Source organism: Paramisgurnus dabryanus, chromosome 3, assembly GCF_030506205.2.
Source record: "Paramisgurnus dabryanus chromosome 3, PD_genome_1.1, whole genome shotgun sequence".
Taxonomy (NCBI): Eukaryota; Metazoa; Chordata; class Actinopteri; order Cypriniformes; family Cobitidae; genus Paramisgurnus; species Paramisgurnus dabryanus.
The window spans coordinates 38,609,708-38,631,223 of NC_133339.1; the positions used below are offsets into that span (position 1 = coordinate 38,609,708).

Consider the following 21,516-nt stretch of genomic DNA (forward strand, 5'->3'; position numbering starts at 1 on the left):
ATACACTAAAATATACAAATTATATTAGTATAATTCTACTTCAGCAGTACTTCAGCGCTAGCCAGCTATGAGGTCACAGAGATCAGGACCTCAGTAATTTTTTCATATTAAAAAAATAAAATTTGAAGTTCTCTGATTGACTAATTCGTTTTTCAAAAAGAATCTGCATATATAATCAAGTTTGGACAGTTTACTGTATAGTTTAGTGTAAAATGACAAAGATTGGCTTAAGCTGCGACGGCGCGGGTACACAATTTGCAGTGTTGCCAGATCCGATTGTTAAAAATCCTCTTTAGACGTAGTGTTTTAGCAATTAATGTGACACTTTGACATTATCTAAAAGTGATTGTAAGGTGTAGGTTGGTATTAGCGTTTTTCTGGTTTATTTCTGAAATACAAGGTTTGGATGAACTTTGTTTTTTAAGGCCAATTATTTTTGCTTGTTTTTCGTACTAATATCTGGCAACATGGAAACTGAAAGTTATCCAATAAGACGCATCATTCAGCACGAGCTGGTTATTGCTGATACTACATTCGGTAAGATAAAAGCAGTAATCATCATAAGCAGTGATGGGAATAACGGCGTTATAAGTAATTGGCGCTAGTAACTGCGTTATTTTTTTCAGTAACGAGTAATCAAATAAATTACTGTTTCCCCCGTTATAATGCCGTTATCGTTACTGACATTAAAATGCTGCGCATTACTAAAATTGATCTTACTGTAGTGATTTTCAGCCGCGTATGCTCACTCTCTCAGCCAAACACTATTTTTCTCTTGTTGTGTGTTGTGAGAAACATAACGGATGATGATTGGCTTAATTTCCATCGGTAGCCAACCAGACTCTTGCTACAGAAACGCAAAAAAGAGCAACAGGTAATTCCGCCTTGGGGAGAGATGGGTCTTCACTAAGATGTATGACGCTGTGCAGTGAAAACCAAGGTAAATTGGAAGCTGCAGGGCCGAACTGCCTTCTCTCAGCCAGGGCAATCAACATCGGTACATGGAACGTGAGGACCTTGTACGAAGCGGGGAAGATAGCGCAAGTGACAGCAGAGATGCGGGGTTACAACCTCACCCTGCTTGGAATCAGCGAAACTCGATGGACGCAGTCCGGACAGAAGAGGCTGATCACTGGCGAGATGCTGCTGTACTCGGGACATGAGGAGGAAAACGCCCCCCACACACAAGGAGTAGCGCTGATGTTGTCAAGAACAGCACAACGAGCACTCACTGGATGGGAAGCCCACGGCCCAAGGATCATAACAGCATCTTTTCGAACAAAGAAGAAGAAGATCACCATGAATGTTGTGCAGTGCTATGCACCCACAAATGACAGTGAGGAGGGAGATAAGGAGCAGTTTTATAACAGATTGCAGTCCATATTGGAGAGTTACTCAAAGAAAGATGTCACCATCCTGATGGGGGATTTTAATGCCAAGGTGGGGAAGGATAACATCGGGTATGAGGAAGTTATGGGAAGGCATGGACTTGGCAACATGAATGAAAATGGCGAGAGGTTTGCAGATCTGTGTGCTTTAAATAACCTGGTGATCGGCGGTAGCGTCTTCGCACATAGGAGGATACACAAGGCAACCTGGGTGTCACCGGACGGCTTCACCGAGAACCAGATAGACCACATCTGCATCATCAGGAAATTCAGAAGATCCCTACAGGATGTTAGAGCGAAGCGAGGAGCGGACGTTGCATCAGATCACCATCTAGTAGTGGCAAGACTGAAGCTGCAGTTGAAGAAGGAGTGGATGGCAACTACAGCACAGAGGCACAAGTACAACACCTGCTTTTTGAGGGACACACATAAGCTGGAGGAATTTAGGGTGGCTTTGAGCAACAAGTTCCAAATACTGCAAGAAGTAGAGGAGGAGGAGGATACAGTGGATAACAGATGGAAAAGAGTGAAAGAGACCATAACAACAACATGTAGGGAGGTCCTTGGACACTCGAAATGCCAGCACAAGGAGTGGTTGTCAACAGAGACATTAAGGAAGATTCAGGAAAGGAAAAAGAAGAAAGCAGCCCTTAACAACAGCAGAACAAGAGCAGAGAAGGTCAAGGCACAAGAAGTTTTCACAGCTGCCAATAAAGAGGTAAAGAAGTGTATTAGAACCGATAAGCGGAACTATGTTGATGGTCTGGCATCCGAAGCAGAAGAAGCAGCAAGAAATGGAAATATGAAAGATCTGTACTCCATCACAAAGACGCTGTCAGGGAAGTTCTGCAAGCCAGGTAGGCCAGTGAAAGACAAGGAGGGGAAGATATTGAAGGGAGAGGAACAACAAATGGATAGATGGAGGGAACACTTTGAAGAACTGTTAAACAGGCAAATGCCAACAAACCCGCCAAACATCAATCCAGCAGCAGAGGACTTGCCAATAGACTGCAGTGTGCCCACCAGAGAAGAGATCCGCAAGGCAGTAGGCCAGCAGAGAAACGGCAAGGCAGCAGGTCCTGACAGTATACCAACAGAAGCATTGAAGGCAGACCTGGAAACAACGGTAGAGATACTGTTCCCTTTGTTCAAGAAAATCTGGGAGGAAAATCAGGTGCCCACAGAATGGAAGGAGGGATACATTATAAAGCTACCTAAGAAAGGCGACCTCAGCAAGTGTGACAGCTACCGAGGGATTACGCTACTGTCTGTTCCAGGAAAAGTGTTCAACAGGATCATCCTGAATAGAATTAAGGACCAGGTGGACACCCAACTCCGTGACCAGCAGGCAGGCTTTAGAAAAGACAGATCCTGTACGGATCAGATCGCCACCCTCCGTATCATTGTCGAACAGTCACTGGAGTGGAACTCTCTTCTCCACATTACCTTCGTAGACTATGAGAAGGCTTTTGATAGCCTGGATAGGAGTGCCCTTTGGAACCTTCTCCGGCATTATGGTGTGCCAGCCAAGATCGTCAACATTATCCAAAACTCGTATGGCGGTATGACGAGCAGAGTGGTCCATGGAGGGAAGCTTACGGAGAACTTCGAAGTGAGAACCGGGGTTCGTCAGGGATGCCTGCTCTCGCCCTTTCTCTTCTTACTAGCCATTGATTGGATAATGAAGACTACAACGGAACATACAAAAACAGGAATCCAGTGGACACCATTTACACAACTCGACGACCTGGATTTTGCGGATGATTTAGCCTTGCTATCCCACACCCGACAGCAGATGCAAGACAAGATAAATAGCATAGCTGCCACCTCCGCTCAAGTAGGTCTGAACATCAATAAACATAAGACAAAGATCCTCAAGGTAAATAACATAAAAAACGACCCAGTCCTGTTGGACGGAGAAGCGCTAGAAGAAGTAGAGGCCTTCACCTACCTGGGCAGTGTCATCGATAAGCAGGGTGGAACAGACGCCGACGTCAAGGCACGAATACGTAAAGCAAGAGCAGCCTTCCTACAGCTGAGGAACATCTGGAGCTCGAAGGAACTGGGCCTAAGGACAAAGGTCAGGCTGTTCAATACCAATGTCAAGACCGTCCTTCTCTATGGTGCAGAGACATGGAGGAAAACAGTGGCGACGACGAAGAAAGTTCAGACCTTTATCAATTCCTGTATGCGAAAAATCCTCCTGATCCGCTGGCCAAATACCATCAGCAACCATGACCTTTGGCAAAAAACCAATCAGCTTCCTGCAGAAGATGAGATCCTAAAACGACGCTGGAGATGGATTGGCCATACGCTCCGCAAGCCAGCTTCCAGTATCACCAGGCAAGCACTCAACTGGAACCCCCCAGGAAAGAGAAAAAGAGGAAGGCCGAGAAATACATGGCGCCGAGATTTGGTAGCTGATACCAAAGAATTTGGATATACCTGGAGTCAGCTGGAGAGAAAAGCCCAAGACAGGGATGCCTGGAGAGCTCTTGTCGGCGGCCTATGCCCCAGGAGGGGTAGCAGGCATAAGTAAGTAAGTAAGCCAACCAGAGGCAGAGTTCACAAAAAGGCCCGCCCACACGCGCAGTCCAAGTTCGAGGAGCGAGCAGCAGTGTTAAAAAGTCTGAGCAACTTGGTCACTTTGTCGCTAGATTTAGCAACTTTCTATCACTTTAGCGACTTTATATGACAAATCTAGCTATCTTTTCTGGCGTGGTTGGAGACTTTTGTAGACTGACATGAAAATACGCGTCGTTTTGTCTTCTCAACGAGCAGCGGTGCTGCTGCTGACTGTGCCCCATCTCAAAGCACTGACATGCAGCCCGGTCATCACGCATCAATCACTCCGAAAACACCGGCGACAGGGCGATGGCAAGTACAACAAGCTCAAAGGTAGCGGTCGCAAACACAAAGTATAAAGCACTACTTTTCCATTGTTGAGGTGAAAGGCAGGAATGTTTGTGTAATGTGCAATTTATGCCCATGAAGAAAAAGTCTCTCCACGTCTGTGGCAAGTAATTCTGATCTAATAAAGCACCTCACATCGTCACATGCTGCCACAAAATTAGTGATTTCTCCGTCTCCATTCCCCTCAGGGTACATGAGGGGGCAATTTGAAGTTTGTGACAGAGATTGAGGGATATTTTGTGGCAGAATCTGAGGCACATTTCATGGCAAAATTTGTGACAGAGATTGAGAAACATTTTGTGACAGAGATTGAGGGTCATTTTATTGCAGGATCAGAGGCAAAGTTTGTGACAGAGATTGAGGGACATTTTGAGGCAGGATCTGAGGCACATTTTGTGGCAAAATTTGTGACACAGGTTGAGGTTAATTTTGTTGCAGAATTTGAGGCAAAGTTTGTGACAGAGATTGAGGGACATTTTGTGACAAAGAGTAAGGGTCATTTGGTTGCAGAATTTGAGGCATGTTTTGTGGCAGAATTTGAGGCACATTTTTGGCTAAATTTGTGACGGATATTGGGGGACATTTTGTGGCAGAGATTGAGGGACATTTTGTGTCAGAATTTGAGGGAAATTTTGTGACCCAGATTGAGAAACATTTTGTGGCAGAATCTGAGGCATGTTTTGAGGCAAAAAAATTGTGACAGAGATTGAGGGACATTTTGTGACTAAGATTGAGGGTCATTTTGTTGCAGAATTGAGGCAAAGTTTGTGAAAGAGATCAGGGGGGGGGGGCATTTTGTGGCAGAATCTGAGGTATGTTTTGTGGCAGAATTTGAGGCACATTTTTTGGCAAAATTGGTGACGGAGATTGAGGGACATTTTGTGACAAAGATTGAGGGTCATTTTGTTGCAGAATTTGAGGCAAAGTTTGTGACAGAGATTGGGGGGAGGGCATTTTGTGGCAGAATCTGAGGCATGTTTTGTGGCAGAATTTGAGGCACATTTTTTGGCAAAATTTGTGACGGAGATTGAGGGACATTTTGTGACAAAGATTGAGGGTCATTTTGTTGCAGAATTGAGGCAAAGTTTCTGACAGAGATTGGGGGGCATTTTGTGGCATGTTTTGTGGCAGAATTTGAGGCACATTTTTTGGCAAAATTTGTGACGGAGATTGAGGGACATTTTGTGACAAAGATTGAGGGTCATTTTGTTGCAGAATTGAGGCAAAGTTTGTGAAAGAGATCAGGGGGGGGCATTTTGTGGCAGAATCTGAGGCATGTTTTGTGGCAGAATTTGAGGCACATTTTTTGGCAAAATTGGTGACGGAGATTGAGGGACATTTTGTGACAAAGATTGAGGGTCATTTTGTTGCAGAATTTGAGGCAAAGTTTGTGACAGAGATTGGGGGGGGGGCATTTTGTGGCAGAATCTGGGGCATGTTTTGTGGCAGAATTTGAGGCACATTTTTCGGCAAAATTTGTGACGGAGATTGAGGGACATTTTGTGACAAAGATTGAGGGTCATTTTGTTGCAGAATTGAGGCAAAGTTTCTGACAGAGATTGGGGGGCATTTTGTGGCAGAATTTGAGGCACATTTTTTGGCAAAATTTGTGACGGAGATTGAGGGACATTTTGTGACAAAGATTGAGGGTCATTTTGTTGCAGAATTGAGGCAAAGTTTCTGACAGAGATTGGAGGACATTTTGTGACAGAATCTGAGGCATGTTTTGTGGCAAAATTTGTGACAGAGATTAAGGGTAATTTTGTTGCAGAATTTGAGGCAAAGTTTGTGACAGAGATTGGGGGGCATTTTGTGGCATGTTTTTTGGCAGAATCTGAGGCGTATTTTTTTGGCAAAATTTGTGACAGAGATTGAGAGTAATTTTGTGGCAGAATCTGAGGCATGTTTTGTGGCAGGGATTGAGGGATATTTTGTAAAAGCGATTGAGGGTCATTTTGTTGCAGAATTGAAGGGTAAAGTTTGTGACAGAGATTGAGGGACATTTTGTGGCAGAATTTGAGGCACCTTTGTGGCAGAATCTGAGGCACATTTTGTGGCAGAATTTGAAGCAAAGTTTGTGACACAGATTGAGGCACATTATGTGGGCAGTATTTGAGGCATGTTTCATGAGTTCGCTCTTACATCTAATCTGATTTGCGAAAGTAAGCATATTTTGGCAAGCTCGAACTCTGAACTCCCCATCCCTAAGTGGGATAAAAACAGATTAGAGTGGGAAATTGGGGTGGAGGAGGGTTGTTGGAAAATGACCTCAGGACTGAGGTAGGTAGGATGCATGTACAGTCTTGTTCAAAATAATAGCAGTACAATGTGACTAACCAGAATAATCAAGGTTTTTAGTATATTTTTTATTGCTACGTGGCAAACAAGTTACCAGTAGGTTCAGTAGATTCTCAGAAAACAAATGAGACCCAGCATTCATGATATGCACGCTCTTAAGGCTGTGCAATTGGGCAATTAGTTGAATTAGTTGAAAGGGGTGTGTTCAAAAAAATAGCAGTGTGGCATTCAATCACTGAGGTCATCAATTGTGTGAAGAAACAGGTGTGAATCAGGAAGCCCCTATTTAAGGATGAAGCCAACACTTGTTGAACATACATTTGAAAGCTGAGGAAAATGGGTCGTTCAAGACATTGTTCAGAAGAACAACGTACTTTGATTAAAAAGTTGATTGGAGAGGGGAAAACCTATAAAGAGGTGCAAAAAATGATAGGCTGTTCAGCTAAAATGATCTCCAATGCCTTAAAATGGAGAGCAAAACCAGAGAGACGTGGAAGAAAACGGAAGACAACCATCAAAATGGATAGAAGAATAACCAGAATGGCAAAGGCTCAGCCAATGATCACCTCCAGGATGATCAAAGACAGTCTGGAGTTACCTGTAAGTACTGTGACAGTTAGAAGACGTCTGTGTGAAGCTAATCTATTTTCAAGAATCCCCCGCAAAGTCCCCCTGGTAAAAAAAAGGCATGTGCAGAAGAGGTTACAATTTGCCAAAGAACACATCAACTGGCCTAAAGAGAAATGGAGGAACATTTTGTGGACTGATGAGAGTAAAATTGTTCTTTTTGGGTCCAAGGGCCACAGGCAGTTTGTGAGACGACCCCCAAACTCTGAATTCAAGCCACAGTACACAGTGAAGCATGGAGGTGCAAGCATCATGATATGGGCATGTTTCTCCTACTATGGTGTTGGGCCTATTTATCGCATACCAGGGATCATGGATCAGTTTGCATATGTTAAAATACTTGAAGAGGTCATGTTGCCCTATGCTGAATAGGACATGCCCTTGAAATGGTTGTTTCAACAAGACAATGGCCCAAAACACACTAGTAAACGGGCAAAGTCTTGGTTCCAAACCAACAAAATTAATGTTATGGAGTGGCCAGCCCAATCTCCAGACCTTAATCCAATTGAGAACTTGTGGGGTGATATCAAAAATGCTGTTTCTGAAGCAAAACCAAGAAATGTGAATGAATTGTTAAAGAATCATGGAGTGGAATAACAGCTGAGAGGTGCCACAAGTTGGTTGACTCCATGCCACACAGATGTCAAGCAGTTTTAAAAAACTGTGGTCATACAAGTAAATATTAGTTTAGTGATTCACAGGATTGCTAAATCCCAGAAAAAAAAATGTTTGTACAAAATAGTTTTGAGTTTGTACAGTCAAAGGTAGACACTGCTATTTTTTTGAACACACCCCTTTCAACTAATTGCCCAATTGCACAGCCTTAAGAGCGTGCATATCATGAATGCTGGGTCTTGTTTGTTTTCTGAGAATCTGAACCTACTGGTAACTTGTTTGCCACGTAGCAATAAAAAATATACTAAAAACCTTGATTATTCTGGTTAGTCACATTGTACTGCTATTATTTTGAACAAGACTGTATATGTAGGGTTTAGGGCGATTACCTAATGAGATTTAGTTAATTATCTGACCGTGCTCCTTCCAAACCTTATTAATAAAACATCATTTTGTGGCAGAATTTGAGGAAAAGTTTGTGACACAGTTTAAAGGACATTTTGCGTCATAGAGTAAGGCATAATTTGTGTATTTAAAGCAAAGTGTGGCAGAATTTCAGCCATGTTTTGTGGGAGTTTTTGGTACATTTCGTGGAAGATGTTGAGGTAGACTGTGAGCTCAGGACACAGGAGTCACGTCTTATTGATCCACTCCGTACATTCAGCATCTCAGATTTGCTCTTTTTGAACTCTCTCTAAAAATGGTTGAATGTCAGTCGATTCCTCTCTCCATTACTTCATCTGTGCCTCCATCAACTGTTCTCATTAACTACTTAAACAGCTGCCTTGATTTGTATGATTCCAAAGCTCTTTCTAAATCAACAAGCATGATGTCAATTGGGACAGATAGATCTTAATGGGCTGCTGTTCACAGATGAGGATAGAAACCACTGAAGGCTGGTGAGATAAAAGATTGAAGGAGGAGGAAAGAGTCTAGTCCACTGAAACTCTTTTCATGCCAACATTCTGCATTTAGCTTCCAACTGACTGAACCACACATATAAGTTGAATCAATATCTATCTCTTACTGTACATCTCTTTCATCATGTCTTTTCACTCACACTTTTTGTGTGGTGGTGTTCCAACCAGTATTCTTAACTACAATTATTGTCTCCATTTAACAAATTTTTATGTCTTTACTTTTTCCAACAATTAGGACAAAATATCTGAGGTGGGTTTTTTTGGGGAGGGATCATCTCTGTCCTGGTTCCTTTTCTGTTTGTTTGTCTTCACACCCGGTCAGTATGTGGTGCATCAAGTTTTAATGTTACATTTACATAATCTCTCCTCCTCAAGACCTTGCTCAATTCTGCAGTGGCACTCTTCACCCCCCCCCCAAACAGAGATGCATAGATGTCAGTTTGTTTTTCCACATGAAACAGGGTCTGTGTGTGTCTTTTAATAAACCACTGTGCATTGAGTGCTCCATTTACTAATTTAATACATTTTTTCAGTTCACGTATTCTTTGCATGTTCCCAGTCTAATGGGTATGAAAAAACATCCAAACTTCTGAGCAAAACAAATCCAATTTCCCAGTATTTAGGACACATCTTCTTTTGAGGAGGCTGTTTGCATCATGTACTTATGCAAACTTCCTCTAATGGGAACAGCATTATGTAATGTTGTGGGCTGTACGTGTAATAACTGTGTAACAAAAACCCACAAACAATATTAATTTCGGATTTGTGTTTTTGAGTTTACTGTCACCTTCTCCATAAGTTGACGTAGCTGTCTGCTGCGTGGGTCTCGATTACACATGTTCTGTGCTGGAGCCACAACGGTGCAGAGGCATTTTCCATCTGCGTCCTGTGCCGAGCTGTAGATCTGCCAACCCTCCTCTGGGCTTGGGTACAGTGCCTGCATAAGATAAAGAGATTGAGAGATGAAAAATGAGAGCCGGAGATGTAATGGATAGACAACAAAATACGTGAGCAAGATGGAAAGTGGCATTTGTGAGACGAGGAGGTTTTGATCAGCTTAGACACTTGGAGGAAATAAAGGCACTTGAGATCGATAAAGCAGCTTTTTATAGGGGGTGGAGTCGGGTGATGGATGTCTTGTGTATTAATCAGAATCAATGTACAGGCTCACACACAAACCTTTGAAGCTAATGTGAATGGATTTCGTGTTACGACAATAATACTTATTATGCCTTACTCTAAAGGTTAACCCTAACAGAAACCTGTTGCCATTATTAGATTTCAAGCAAAACATAATTTGGCTGGTTTATGAGCATTTATGATCAATATTTTTGTTTTGCTGTATTTGTGAGGATGTCCAAAGACTAACTGAAGAATAAAGTCAGAAAAAAAACTACAGAGCCATTATCAATGTCATTAAAGACAGATAGCGGTTGCAATAAATAGGAGTGGCAATAAAAATCTCCTTTCGTTCTAGCTCTCTTTACTCTCCTTCTGTCTCTCTCACTCACACACTTCTCCGATCAGATTAAATAAGCGAGTAGACAGGGACTATGTGATTGGAGAGTAAAGCAGCAGCTGTCCATGAGCTCACTGTCACATCCTGTCACTCCTGCCACTCCCATCCCTCTCTCCTTCTCTCTCCTTCACTCTTTTCACACTCCACATTGCTCCCCACATCCCTATCTCTCTCATCTGGCCTTCTTCCTGTGTTTGTCTCTGGACAATTTCTCTCAACCACTCAATTTACTTCGAATTACTGCAAATCAATTCATTAAAGCTTTATTAGCCTGGCTGGCAAAATTTAACAAAATGTGACTCTGCATGTGAATATAAATTTTTGTGATTTACTGTTTTCTACATAAAATCATACATGTATAATGTAAAGGACATTCTGTGAAAAATAACCTTGAGTTTTTTAATATAGACTGAGTAAGGTCATGTCAAGATCAAAATCAAAATCAAATTGAGAATTGAAACTTTGATGCTTCTGATCTCATTATTAGATTATGAGACTGACTAGATTTTACAGATAAGCAAGGTCACAAATGTAAAGGTATCCATTAGTAAATGAGGCAATAAAATGTGAATTTTCAAAAAAAAAAAAAAGATAAACCCAATAATAAATCTAATAATAAAATAAGTATTATTATTATATTATTATAAATAATAAACATTTTCTTGATCATCCGTATATTTTGCTCTTAGTTACTTTTTTACAATTTTATCATGTTGAAACATATTATTGCCTTTTTGTAGAAAAAAATCCCATTGTATGACTTATGAAGTTCTAAATGTAGGTTTGGGAGTAGCCTAAACATTTAGGCCTGTCAATCATCATTAAAGGGATACTCCAGCCAAATATCCAAATTACCCCATGATGTACTCAAGCAATCCGAGATACATATGGCCATCATTAGGGGTGCACAATTCACAAAATTTCACGATTCGATTCGATTCCGATTTTTAGGCTAAAGATTCGATTCAAAATCGATTTTCGATTCTAAAACGATTCTCGGTTTTAAAAAAACGATTCACAGTATGTAAATGTAGTTTACTTTTTCCTATGTGACCGATTGTAGAAGATATACAATTTTAAAGAAAAGAAACACAACAAATTAAATTTAGTTTGATATTACTTTATGTCTTTATGCAAAAATAAAAACTGTTATGAAGCAATTAGATGACCCCTTTAATCAAACTCTATTAAATACAATAATATAGTATATTAATGATAGACAGTGCAGGTCTATTGATTATAAATGTTACTGGTGTTATAATGGTTATTATTTCTATAGAGCAGAAGCAGGAAAAGTGCCACTCTTTCTATTTCTCTCTTGCCGATTAAAAAAAGCTAAAGATACAATGTGACACGAGCTTGTTCGCATCGCATCCCAATTCTTTGAGAAACAGAGAGCACGTGAACACATACCGAATTCATCATGTCGCACACAAATGTCATTATTAAAGAGTGTCATCATCACGGAAAAACAAAAAAGACAAAATTTGATGCCAGATATACTTGGGCACTTGTTAATATAACTGGGCAGCGCGCCCATAAGTAAAGTCAATGTGTGGGAAACACTGTGACAAGAGTGTGCTGGCGTCAGAGTGAATACAATGCAGCGCCATCTATGGGAATACTGAGATAAACTCATTTCAGGACAATAGTAACACGTCATTACAAAAAAATTTATGAATCGATTTTTGGGATTCTGAATCGGCAAAGCTTGAATCGCGATTCAAATGTGAATCGATTTTTTTGCACACCCCTAGCCATCATCTTTCAGACGAACACATTCAAAGTTAATTTGGTAAATGTCCTTGCCCTTCCAAGCTTTATAATGGACAACAGGGATCAGGGAACATCTTCTGACTTTCGCGTTGTTTACAAACGAGGACGTGTGAACTTAATACTTACGTAATGGCGGATACCTGTTACATGTCGTACAGTTTTTAACACAGTTATTTACTTTCGTATCTTTTATGGCAACTTTCGGTAAGGCTGCACTGCAGGATCTTTTAAGTGTGTGCTGTAATATGATTCCATATATTGTTTACATGCAACACAATTCCATACATTGTAGTTTACACGCGACAAAATTTTTTATGAACGCCGCGTTGTTTACGCGGAGCAGCAAGTACTCGCGCACATGGTCGCCATATGCGAAGTTCATACGCGCTTACATACACGGGTTAAAAACAGAAGCTAGACGAACAGTTGATGGGCATCTGAAAACAGCTTTTTTATATAACTAATCATTGCAGATGCTTATCTGAGATGTTCTGAATTTAGTTTATGTACATGATAGTTTATCTGAATGTAGTGCTATCAGTGATATTTACCCATCAGTTATGTATGTAAGCTTATGTGGTATTTCTGTGGACAATTTATGCTAACAGCTGTTTATAACTCTCTTACAGGTCTGCATCCCTCTCATCACTACAAAACTATGAAATTGCTTATTGTTTTATATATAGTAACATGAGCCACATGGGTAACTCTGTTGTGTATCAGTTTCTTAGTTTATACAAGTTAAGTTTTTGAATAGGGTTTGTTTCCAAATAAACTGAAAATGTCCTACTGACCCTACAAGATTCTGTTTAGAAAAGTCTTGTAAAAACATGTTTAGTATGGGTTTTGTGGACTTATATCAGTGACTTAAAAATGTTGCTTTTTTAAAAACCATGCATAAACATTTTCTCAACATCTCTCAAAAATACAAACATGTACATACCTGTAGCTTGTATAATATTGTAGCCTAGTTTGTGCTGAACGCAGTGTTATGAGACACTTGCCATTAATATGTTTAAAGCAACTGAAAAAAGACCAAATGTAAGAGCATGTCAGAACCTCTGCCAGTGTCCTAAAATGGCCGAGAAGGTAAAACCCCAAAAAAGTGCATCCATCTTTCACAGAAGTAATCCACATGGCTCCAAAGACTCATAAAGTCTTCTGCGTGTAATTGATGTGATTTTGTAAGAAAAATATCCATATTTCAAACTTTATAAACCAAAATAACTGGTACAACCTGTTCTCACAAATTTCCGTGACTATAACATATTTTGCTCATTTATCCATGTCATTGTCACGGATCTCCGCATTTTCCGTGACCGTACCACAGACTTTCTTTACCGTGTCAATTTCACGCTTACTCAGTTGTTTTTCCTGTTTTCGTACCATTGTCCTTTGGGTTTGGGGTAAGAATGACTTTCTGTTACATAAAATGACATCCTAACCCAAACCCGACTCTAACGTCAGGCGACAAATGTTTAAAATACGGATATTTTATATAAACTAATAGTTAAAGTGACATCCTAACCCAAACCCCAAATCTAACCCCAAACCCAAGCGACAATGGTTTAAAAATAGGTAAAACAATTGAGTAACCAATACGTGAAACTGACACAGAAACCGTCTGTGGTACGGACACGGAAAAATGAGGAGATCCGTGACAATGACACGGATAAATGAGCATAATATACAGTGAATATACCACAGAACTTTGTGGGATAAGGTTGTCTGGTATCTACGCCATCTTGGACTCAAGCGAGGGTTTTGGCCTAGTAAGTGTTTGTTGCCATGGGAACGTTACACAGTACAGTGTTTCCGCTATATACATTCAACCGTGGCGGCCCGCCACTCCTAAAACATCCCCGCCACGCCTGCGGTTGTGGATAGAAGGGATACAGCAAACGAAATCTCGTTGGATGAGCACTGTTCCCTTTCAGTCGGTCACTACGACGTCACGTCGTGACCGACGAATTGGGAACTCGCTTAGAGAGACCAATCTGCTTCGAATACTACTAAAACGCCAATGAACTTGGCATTGAGATATTTGCATAATGCTGGCGCCGCCCCGCCAGGTGCGTATATAAGCCACAGGTGCAAATATGGAAATTAGCTTTTTTCGCTTCGAAAGCCGGCATTATCTGCTACTGAGAAGCTACTCTCTGCTCTTCTGGGAACGGTTGCTGAAGTTGATTGACAAGCAGTACTGACACAGCGGACGCTCGCAGTATTCCACTGCTCTGCATCTTTTTTGTTTTGAGTTTAGTGTGTGCGTTGCCTCTCCCTGTGCGCATCATCAGCTGAGCACCTAAGAGTGATTTCCCTAAAGAGTGATACGTGAGAGCTCTGTGTCTTTTTAAAGACAGCCACTCTCTCGTATATTCGGAGATCAGCGTCCTTTTCAGGATAGCTTTTCCTCCGTGCGATCTTGGATGCGAGAAGTACAGGGATTCCAGTGACGGTCACGAGCGCTGTCTTCGTGCTATGGCATCGAGCACTCCGAGGCTGCGTTCGTGGAGAGCTTTTGCTCTCTCTGTGAGAGCATAACCCTCTTGGATTGCGGAGACGACTGTCGTTTCTACGGGAACGGCGTCCGCGCCTTTGCAGTGCTGAACGCCGTCATGGTGCGGCTGTCAAGCGCTCGCAGGACGCTCTTCGCATCACTACGCTGAGTAGGACGGAGGATGCGTCCTTCACCTACCGGCCTTCTCATCCTCAGCCGGTTGAGGCTCCGGTGGAGACTGCAGAGTCGTGTTCTGCGATTTCTGCCGAATCCACTGGACCTCCTTCTGGTCCCGTCACTTCTACAGCATCAGAGGGGTGCCCATTTTTTTTTTTTTTTTCCCTCCGAGGCGGAGTCTTCCCGGAGATGGCGGCCGTGCCCGCTCGAGCGGCGGAAACGGTAGAGTTGGAGGGGTTAATCCCTCTCCGCCCGAACCGTCCCGCCCACATGATTGGTACTTCGGAGCTGCCCGGGCCTCTACGGTCCTCACCTCCTGTGCCTGCCTTTCCCGACGGCACGAAGAGCTGACGTGATTTGCGGCCGTCTCGGCCGTTCAGCTTCACCCCTCATCTCCCTCACTAACGGAGCCGCTAAGGGGGGGGGATCCCTTCAGTTGAGCGGGGGGTTGCGATGCAGCTGCGTTCCTGGAGGGACCTCCCAACCCTTCCCTCCCGTGTTTGTATAGACAGTCGTCCGGTTACGGGCGCTGCCCATCAGGCATGCGGAGACGCGGCTTCAGCCCTGCACGCATTAACGTACTGCAGGTTCACCAAACGAGGCTTTAGAGATATACGAGGGAAGCCGCGACCTTCAGTCGTGCGATGTCCACCACAGTGTTCAAGATCGCCACCCTTGGCTATGTCTGACTTATATGACGGAACAACTTCATGAATGCTCCTGTCTCACAGACCGGCCTCTTCGGCGAGCCCGGGGAGTCGTACAGCTCCGCTGCGCAGACTGAGGCGATCTCCTAGGTCGTGCCCCGGCGGATGAGAGCTGCCCTGGTCCACCAACGCCGGCTCCTCAGTCTGCCTCTCGCCGTCCGCGTCCTGCGGCGGCCACCTCCGTTCCCCTCCTCGGACCCCATCTCGGCAGCGCAGGGGAACCGGTCGTCAGCAGCTCGCCCCGCCCGCTTAGCCGCTTCCCGTGAAAATCGGGAGTTTAAGTGGCCAGAGACGGGCGACCCGGAGTGGCAGAGGATCACTCTTCAGGAGACAGTGATTCGCTCCTTCCCCCGGTAGAGGGTCGGGTGGAAAATCCTTGGTTTGCATATGTTCCACCGGCTGTCCAGCCGGTACCCACTTAACCACACATAAGAGTGCATTCCTCTTTCCTCTCCAGGTCTCCGGAGGATCGAGAGAGCCGTGAGCGTACACCTGCTCACCCTACCTCTCCTCTATCGCCAGCGGGTGTCCTGAGGAGTCCGAGCTCTCCACTGAGCAGACCGGACCACCAGCACCCTCATCGGAGTCTGCGCTCTCCGCAGAGGAGACCAGACGACCGTCACCCTCAGCGGGCTCAGGTCAGTGTCTCACACACACATACTGTAGATGTTTATGCTGTCACAGCAGACGCACCGGCAGTATCACCTGTCTCGCTTCGCTGCCCCACCGCGGGTACTTCGGTAGTGTCGTTAATTCTCCTCGTACGGTCCCGGGATGCTTCGCTTCAGTTCCCAGCCCGTCTCGTTGGGTTTTACGCACTATCCGCCTCGGTTACGTAATACAATTACCGGCACTCCCCCAAATTCTCGGGCATTCGTTTCACTATTGTGAAGCGTCCGATGCACATGTACTGCGTGCAAAAGTCGATGTCCTGCTGGCGAAGGACGTTTCGAGCCGGTCCCTCTTACCGAGAATGATGATAGGGTTTTTCCAGCCTTTATCTCATAGTACCCAAAAATACGCGGTGGGTTACGACCGATTTATTTACGCACCGGCTCTACAAATCTGATCCTTTAGGATGATACGCCGAGGCTCGTATTTCAATATTCAGATCGGGTTGCAGCATAGACCTGTAGACGTGTACTTCATGTGTCAATCTCCCCTCGCCTTAGACCGTTTTTCGCTCTGCGTTCATGGAGTGGACATACTAATACTAAGTACACCATTCGAGCTGTCTCTCTCTCCCCGTGTCTCCATGTGCTAGTCACGGCATTTAAATCTCCGAGAGAGAGAGCGTTGTTCGCATTCTGCTTATATTTACGTCAACTATAATGGCTCGTTCTTGGCAAACGTGCGCGAACACAGAGATTTAATGCTTCAGCATCTCGCTCGTTTAAGTCATCAGGTCAGCTGGGAAAAGAGCAACTTTGCCCCGTGCAGAGGATCCTTTTCTCAGTATGGAAATAGACTCGATCGATTTATTGGCGTGTTTTACAAGAGCGCGCAACCAGTCAGTTCTGACTTGCCTCGGTTTAATTCGAGGAAGTACGCGGTCCCTCTGAAACAATTTCAGAAGCTCCTGGACATATGGCAGCAGCTGCGGCGTGACATCTGCTCGAGCTGCTTCATATGAGACCGCTTCAGCATTGGTTCTACGATCGAGTCTCGAGGAGAGCGTGGCGCAATGGCATACACCGTGTACCATTACACCTGCGTGTCATTTCTATTTTTACCCCGTGGTCAGACCCAGCATTTCTGATAGCAATATATGCCTCTGAGTCGGGTCTCCTGGCATTCTGTAGCATGCGATGCCCCCAGCACGGGATGAGCAGCCACGTATGACGGGCTTGCAGTCTCAGGGGTGTGCATAGCACCCCAACTGCCGCGAGCGGTGCGCTGTATATCTGGGACTTGTACGCTCCGCTATGGAGATGCGAGGGAAGGATGTATTAGCCGACACCGACAACATTGCGACTGTTGCGTTATTTACCGTTAAGGCGGTTTTTGCGCTCTCGTCACCTGTCGCATCTCGCTCGTCATCTCCTCCTTTGGAGTCAGAAGCATCTGAGTCCCTTCGTGCCATTCACTTTCCGGGGACGCTCAAATACAGCGGCGGACGCGCTTTCCCGAGCTGCGCGCCCCGGAGAATGGCGACTCCACCCCCAGACGGTCCAGCTAATATGGAATAAGTTCGGTCGTGCGCAGATAGATCTATTTGCGTCACCGGACGATACCCACTGTCGCCTGTTTTATTAACTAACCGAGGACAGCCTCGGCGTGGATGTGCTGACACACTGCTGGCCGCGGGGGATGCGCAAATACGCATTCACTCCAGTGAGCTTAATCGCACAGACACTGTGCAAAGTCAGGCAGGACGAGGAGAGCCTTTTATTAGTCGCCCCGTACTGGACGACCAGGAATTGGTTTTCAGAGTTAATGCTCCTCGCGACAGCCCCTCCCTGGCGAATTCCCCTGAGGAAGGACTTTCTTTCTCAAGGAAGGGGCACATTTTGGCACCCGCGCCCCGACCTGTGCGATTTCCATGTATGGTCGTTGAGCGCGCGCAAGGTTTAGGTGATTTATCGCAAGCGGTATCTAACACCATCGACGCGGTACGAGCACCGTCCACAAGACGGGCTTACGCGCTTAAATGAAACCCTTTTTCGTCACCTGGTGCTCTTCGCAACGCGAGGACCCCAGAGAATGCTTAACATTGTGCTTTTATATATCTTCAACACAGGTTAGATGGTAGGCTGTCACCCTCCACCATTAAAGTTGATATCGCCGCTATTTCTGCTCATCACTCGCTTATTAACGGCAGATCAGTTGGCAGCATGATTTGGTTATTAGATTTTAAGAGGCGCTCGCAGGCTAAACCCCTCGCGCCCTCCCTCTATTCCTCCTGAGACCTGTCCATGGTGCTGAAGCCCTACTACAGGTTCCGCGTTCGAGCCTTTGCAGTCCGCGAGTCTGAAGTTTTTGTCAATGAAAACTCTGACCCTGCTAGCATTGGTCTCCGTAAGAGAGTAAGGAATTTACATGCATTCTCTGTTGACGATTCGTGCCTTCAGTTTGGTCCTGCTGTCTCACTGAGACCCAGACCAGGCTACGTGCCCAAAGTTCCCACCACTCCCTTCAGAGATAAGGTGGTGAGCTTGCAAGCGCTGCTCCCCGGAGGAGGGCAGACCCAACCATGGCTTTATTATGCCCCGTACGAGCGTTACGCAGCTACGTGGATCGCACACAAAGCCTCAGGACCTCAGACCAGCTCTTGTTTGTTATGGTGGCCAGCAGAGAGGGAAAGCTGTCACTAAGCAGAGGATGTCTCATTGGATAGTTGATACTATCGCCCTTGCTTATAATCTGCAGGGCATTCCTTGTCCATTTAATTTGAGAGCTCACTCTACTAGAAGTGTAGCCTCATTTTGGGCATTCGCTCGTGGTTCCTCGCTAACAGACATCTGTAGAGCTGCTGGTTGGGCGACACCTAATACGTTCATTAGATTTTACAGTGTTCGTGTCGAGCCTGTCTCCTCTCGTGTTCTTTCCTCGTTAGGGGAAGCACAGAGAACAGGCTCGCAGGTCGGCTTGCAGCCTCCGACTGCTGCTCCAAACTGAGCTCAGTATGGAAGGCCTTCGAGGCAAAAACACGTAATAAATTGTTTTGCCTTCCTCCGCTGCCTTGGCAGCCTGATGTTGCGGAGCATCCGCTGCCAGCCTCTCACTAGCTGCATCCTCGCGAACCTGTGTTTGGCTCGGGCATCCACATTGCGTCCCACCGGGTTCCTTTGTGAGTATTTTTCCGTGGGGTTAATCCTACTAGCCCACGTTTCCCTCAGCAGAGAACTGCTTTGCTTACACAGCCACGGCTGTCATTTATACCTCAACTACGGTTGACTTTCGCCCACCAATAGCCCTTAACGGGGCGGTGGCTTCCGCAGCGTCCCTATACCGCTCAGATAGGGCGCTTCCCAGTCGCTGGCACTACTGTGGGGTTAAAGGAACATCTAGTGCCCGGCCTTCTGCCTTAAAACCTAATTCTCCTTATCCTTAAGTGGAACCGGAGGGCTTTACGCAGACACTGGAAGAGGTCAGCCCTCAGTGGCGTTTTGGTAGGGATTCCCAATTCGTCGGTCACGACGTGACGTCGTAGTGACCGACTGAAAGGGAACGTCTCGGTTACGTATGTAACCCTCGTTCCCTGAAGGAGGGAACGGAGACGTCACGTCCCGTCGCCACAGGGCTGCTCCCTGCTGTTTATTGGCCGGTCACACTTTCCGGCTTTCTCAGCGAAAAAGAAGCTAATTTCCATATTTGCACCTGTGGCTTATATACGCACCTGGCGGGGCGGCGCCAGCATTATGCAAATATCTCAATGCCAAGTTCATTGGCGTTTTAGTAGTATTCGAAGCAGATTGGTCTCTCTAAGCGAGTTCCCAATTCGTCGGTCACGACGTGACGTCTCCGTTCCCTCCTTCAGGGAACGAGGGTTACATACGTAACCGAGACGTTTTATCCTAATCCTTTAACCAAACCCAACTCTAAACACAAAATTTCACACGATTGTAGGATGTATTTGTATCTAATTTAGCCAGAACCGCTGTTTTCATCCTAATAATCCTACCTCCAAATCTAATCCTTAACTTTTCGGCATTTGCTGTATCCCTTCTAGACAAAACCCACAGCGGCAGCTCGCAAAAAAGCTACCGAAATGTCCGCTCTGCCAGACTGGCTGTCTAGAAATAAATTCCTTTCTGGATTTGCGTTGTTCACTCATTTATAAATAAATCTCCTAAAATATCATAATTTCCTCCATGGGTTTAGTTTCATGCACAAATAGATTTAAATCAACAGAGGATTATTAAGCTACGTTTCTGTTTTGAGAAATAATAATAAAATAAATAAGCCTACGAAATATGTTGCACTTTAATAATTATTAAATTGACAAAACGAATAAAAAAGTATTTGAGTTTCTGTTCTTTTTTTGTGACACGCTCTAAAACCAAACCAGCTTTCTGCACGTCATGTTTTTAATGATTATAAATAAGCACAAGGTTTTCTCCTTATTGTGAGTTTACACAAATAAAAATACATCATTTGAAGTTTCGAATGTTGTTTTACTTTTATCTTAATGACTATAAATTTAGGGTAATTTAAGCTGCAAGGTCATCACGCATATGATGTTCACCGGCGCATATCTACACCAACACAGCGCAGGGCTGCGAGAAAAGACATTATTAAACTTTTGATTTAACATATTACGAGAACATTTAGAATCACTGTACTCATATTATCAACTTATCTGGCCATTAGTTATTCAGTATAGGCTATAAGCGCAGCGCGCTGCTGACCGCTCAGCTGTCAGTCAATCGTCTGTGCTTTATATCGACACTCACAAAGTTTCACATTAAATGATAAGATATTTGTCCAAAAACAAAAGGCTAAATACTGAATACTACTTATATGCGACTGCAAGAAATTAATAGTCGAATCTGTTTGTAAGGAAACTTACATTATTCCCGTGGAAGAGAAGAACGTTGGTAATAGAAACTTGAGGCAGACGGTGAGACTCTTTTATCTGTTTTCAGACGAAACAGCAGGGTCGGGGTACCCGCGGGTGAACTGCATAATATTTGATCTAACGGGTGTTAAAGTCTATTTGCGTGTCAATTGTGTTGTAGATGCAGGTCGGGACTCAATAGACAAGAGTAAAATGCGGGTCTAACATCCAAGACCAAAATTCGACTCGTTTTTAAATGTCCCGTGCTTATTTGTGTTTAAGATCTGTCTGAAGACCGGTAAAGGTTTATATTTAACTGCGCGATTTGCGGTGTGGCCGGCTCGGGGTCACAGTCTTTATGTCAAATGGTACGGGTGTGAAATAAAATTGCTGCTGATGTCGGATAACTGGTCGGTTGTTCTGTCAATCACCGCGGTGCGGATTATCAAACAGGACTGCATGACTTTGTAACAGCTCTGTACGCTAAACACGAGGACGACCTTGCAATGCACACTACATTAAAACTACAATGAAATATCCGAACTACGTACGCGTAGCTGTGTAGTTTTTTTAAGA

At 44.3% G+C, this 21,516-nt stretch overlaps 1 protein-coding gene across 2 annotated transcripts in view; it reads right to left on the minus strand.

The window, feature by feature from the left end:
- olfm2a (olfactomedin 2a) overlaps window positions 1-21,516 on the minus strand; it is a 124,460-nt gene that overhangs the window by 22,155 nt on the left and 80,789 nt on the right. For both annotated transcript variants that reach the window (XM_065248806.2, XM_065248719.2), the window contains exon 2: window positions 9,549-9,698. In XM_065248806.2, the coding sequence (XP_065104878.2) occupies window positions 9,549-9,698 (150 nt within the window). The remainder of the gene's footprint in view (window positions 1-9,548; window positions 9,699-21,516) is intronic.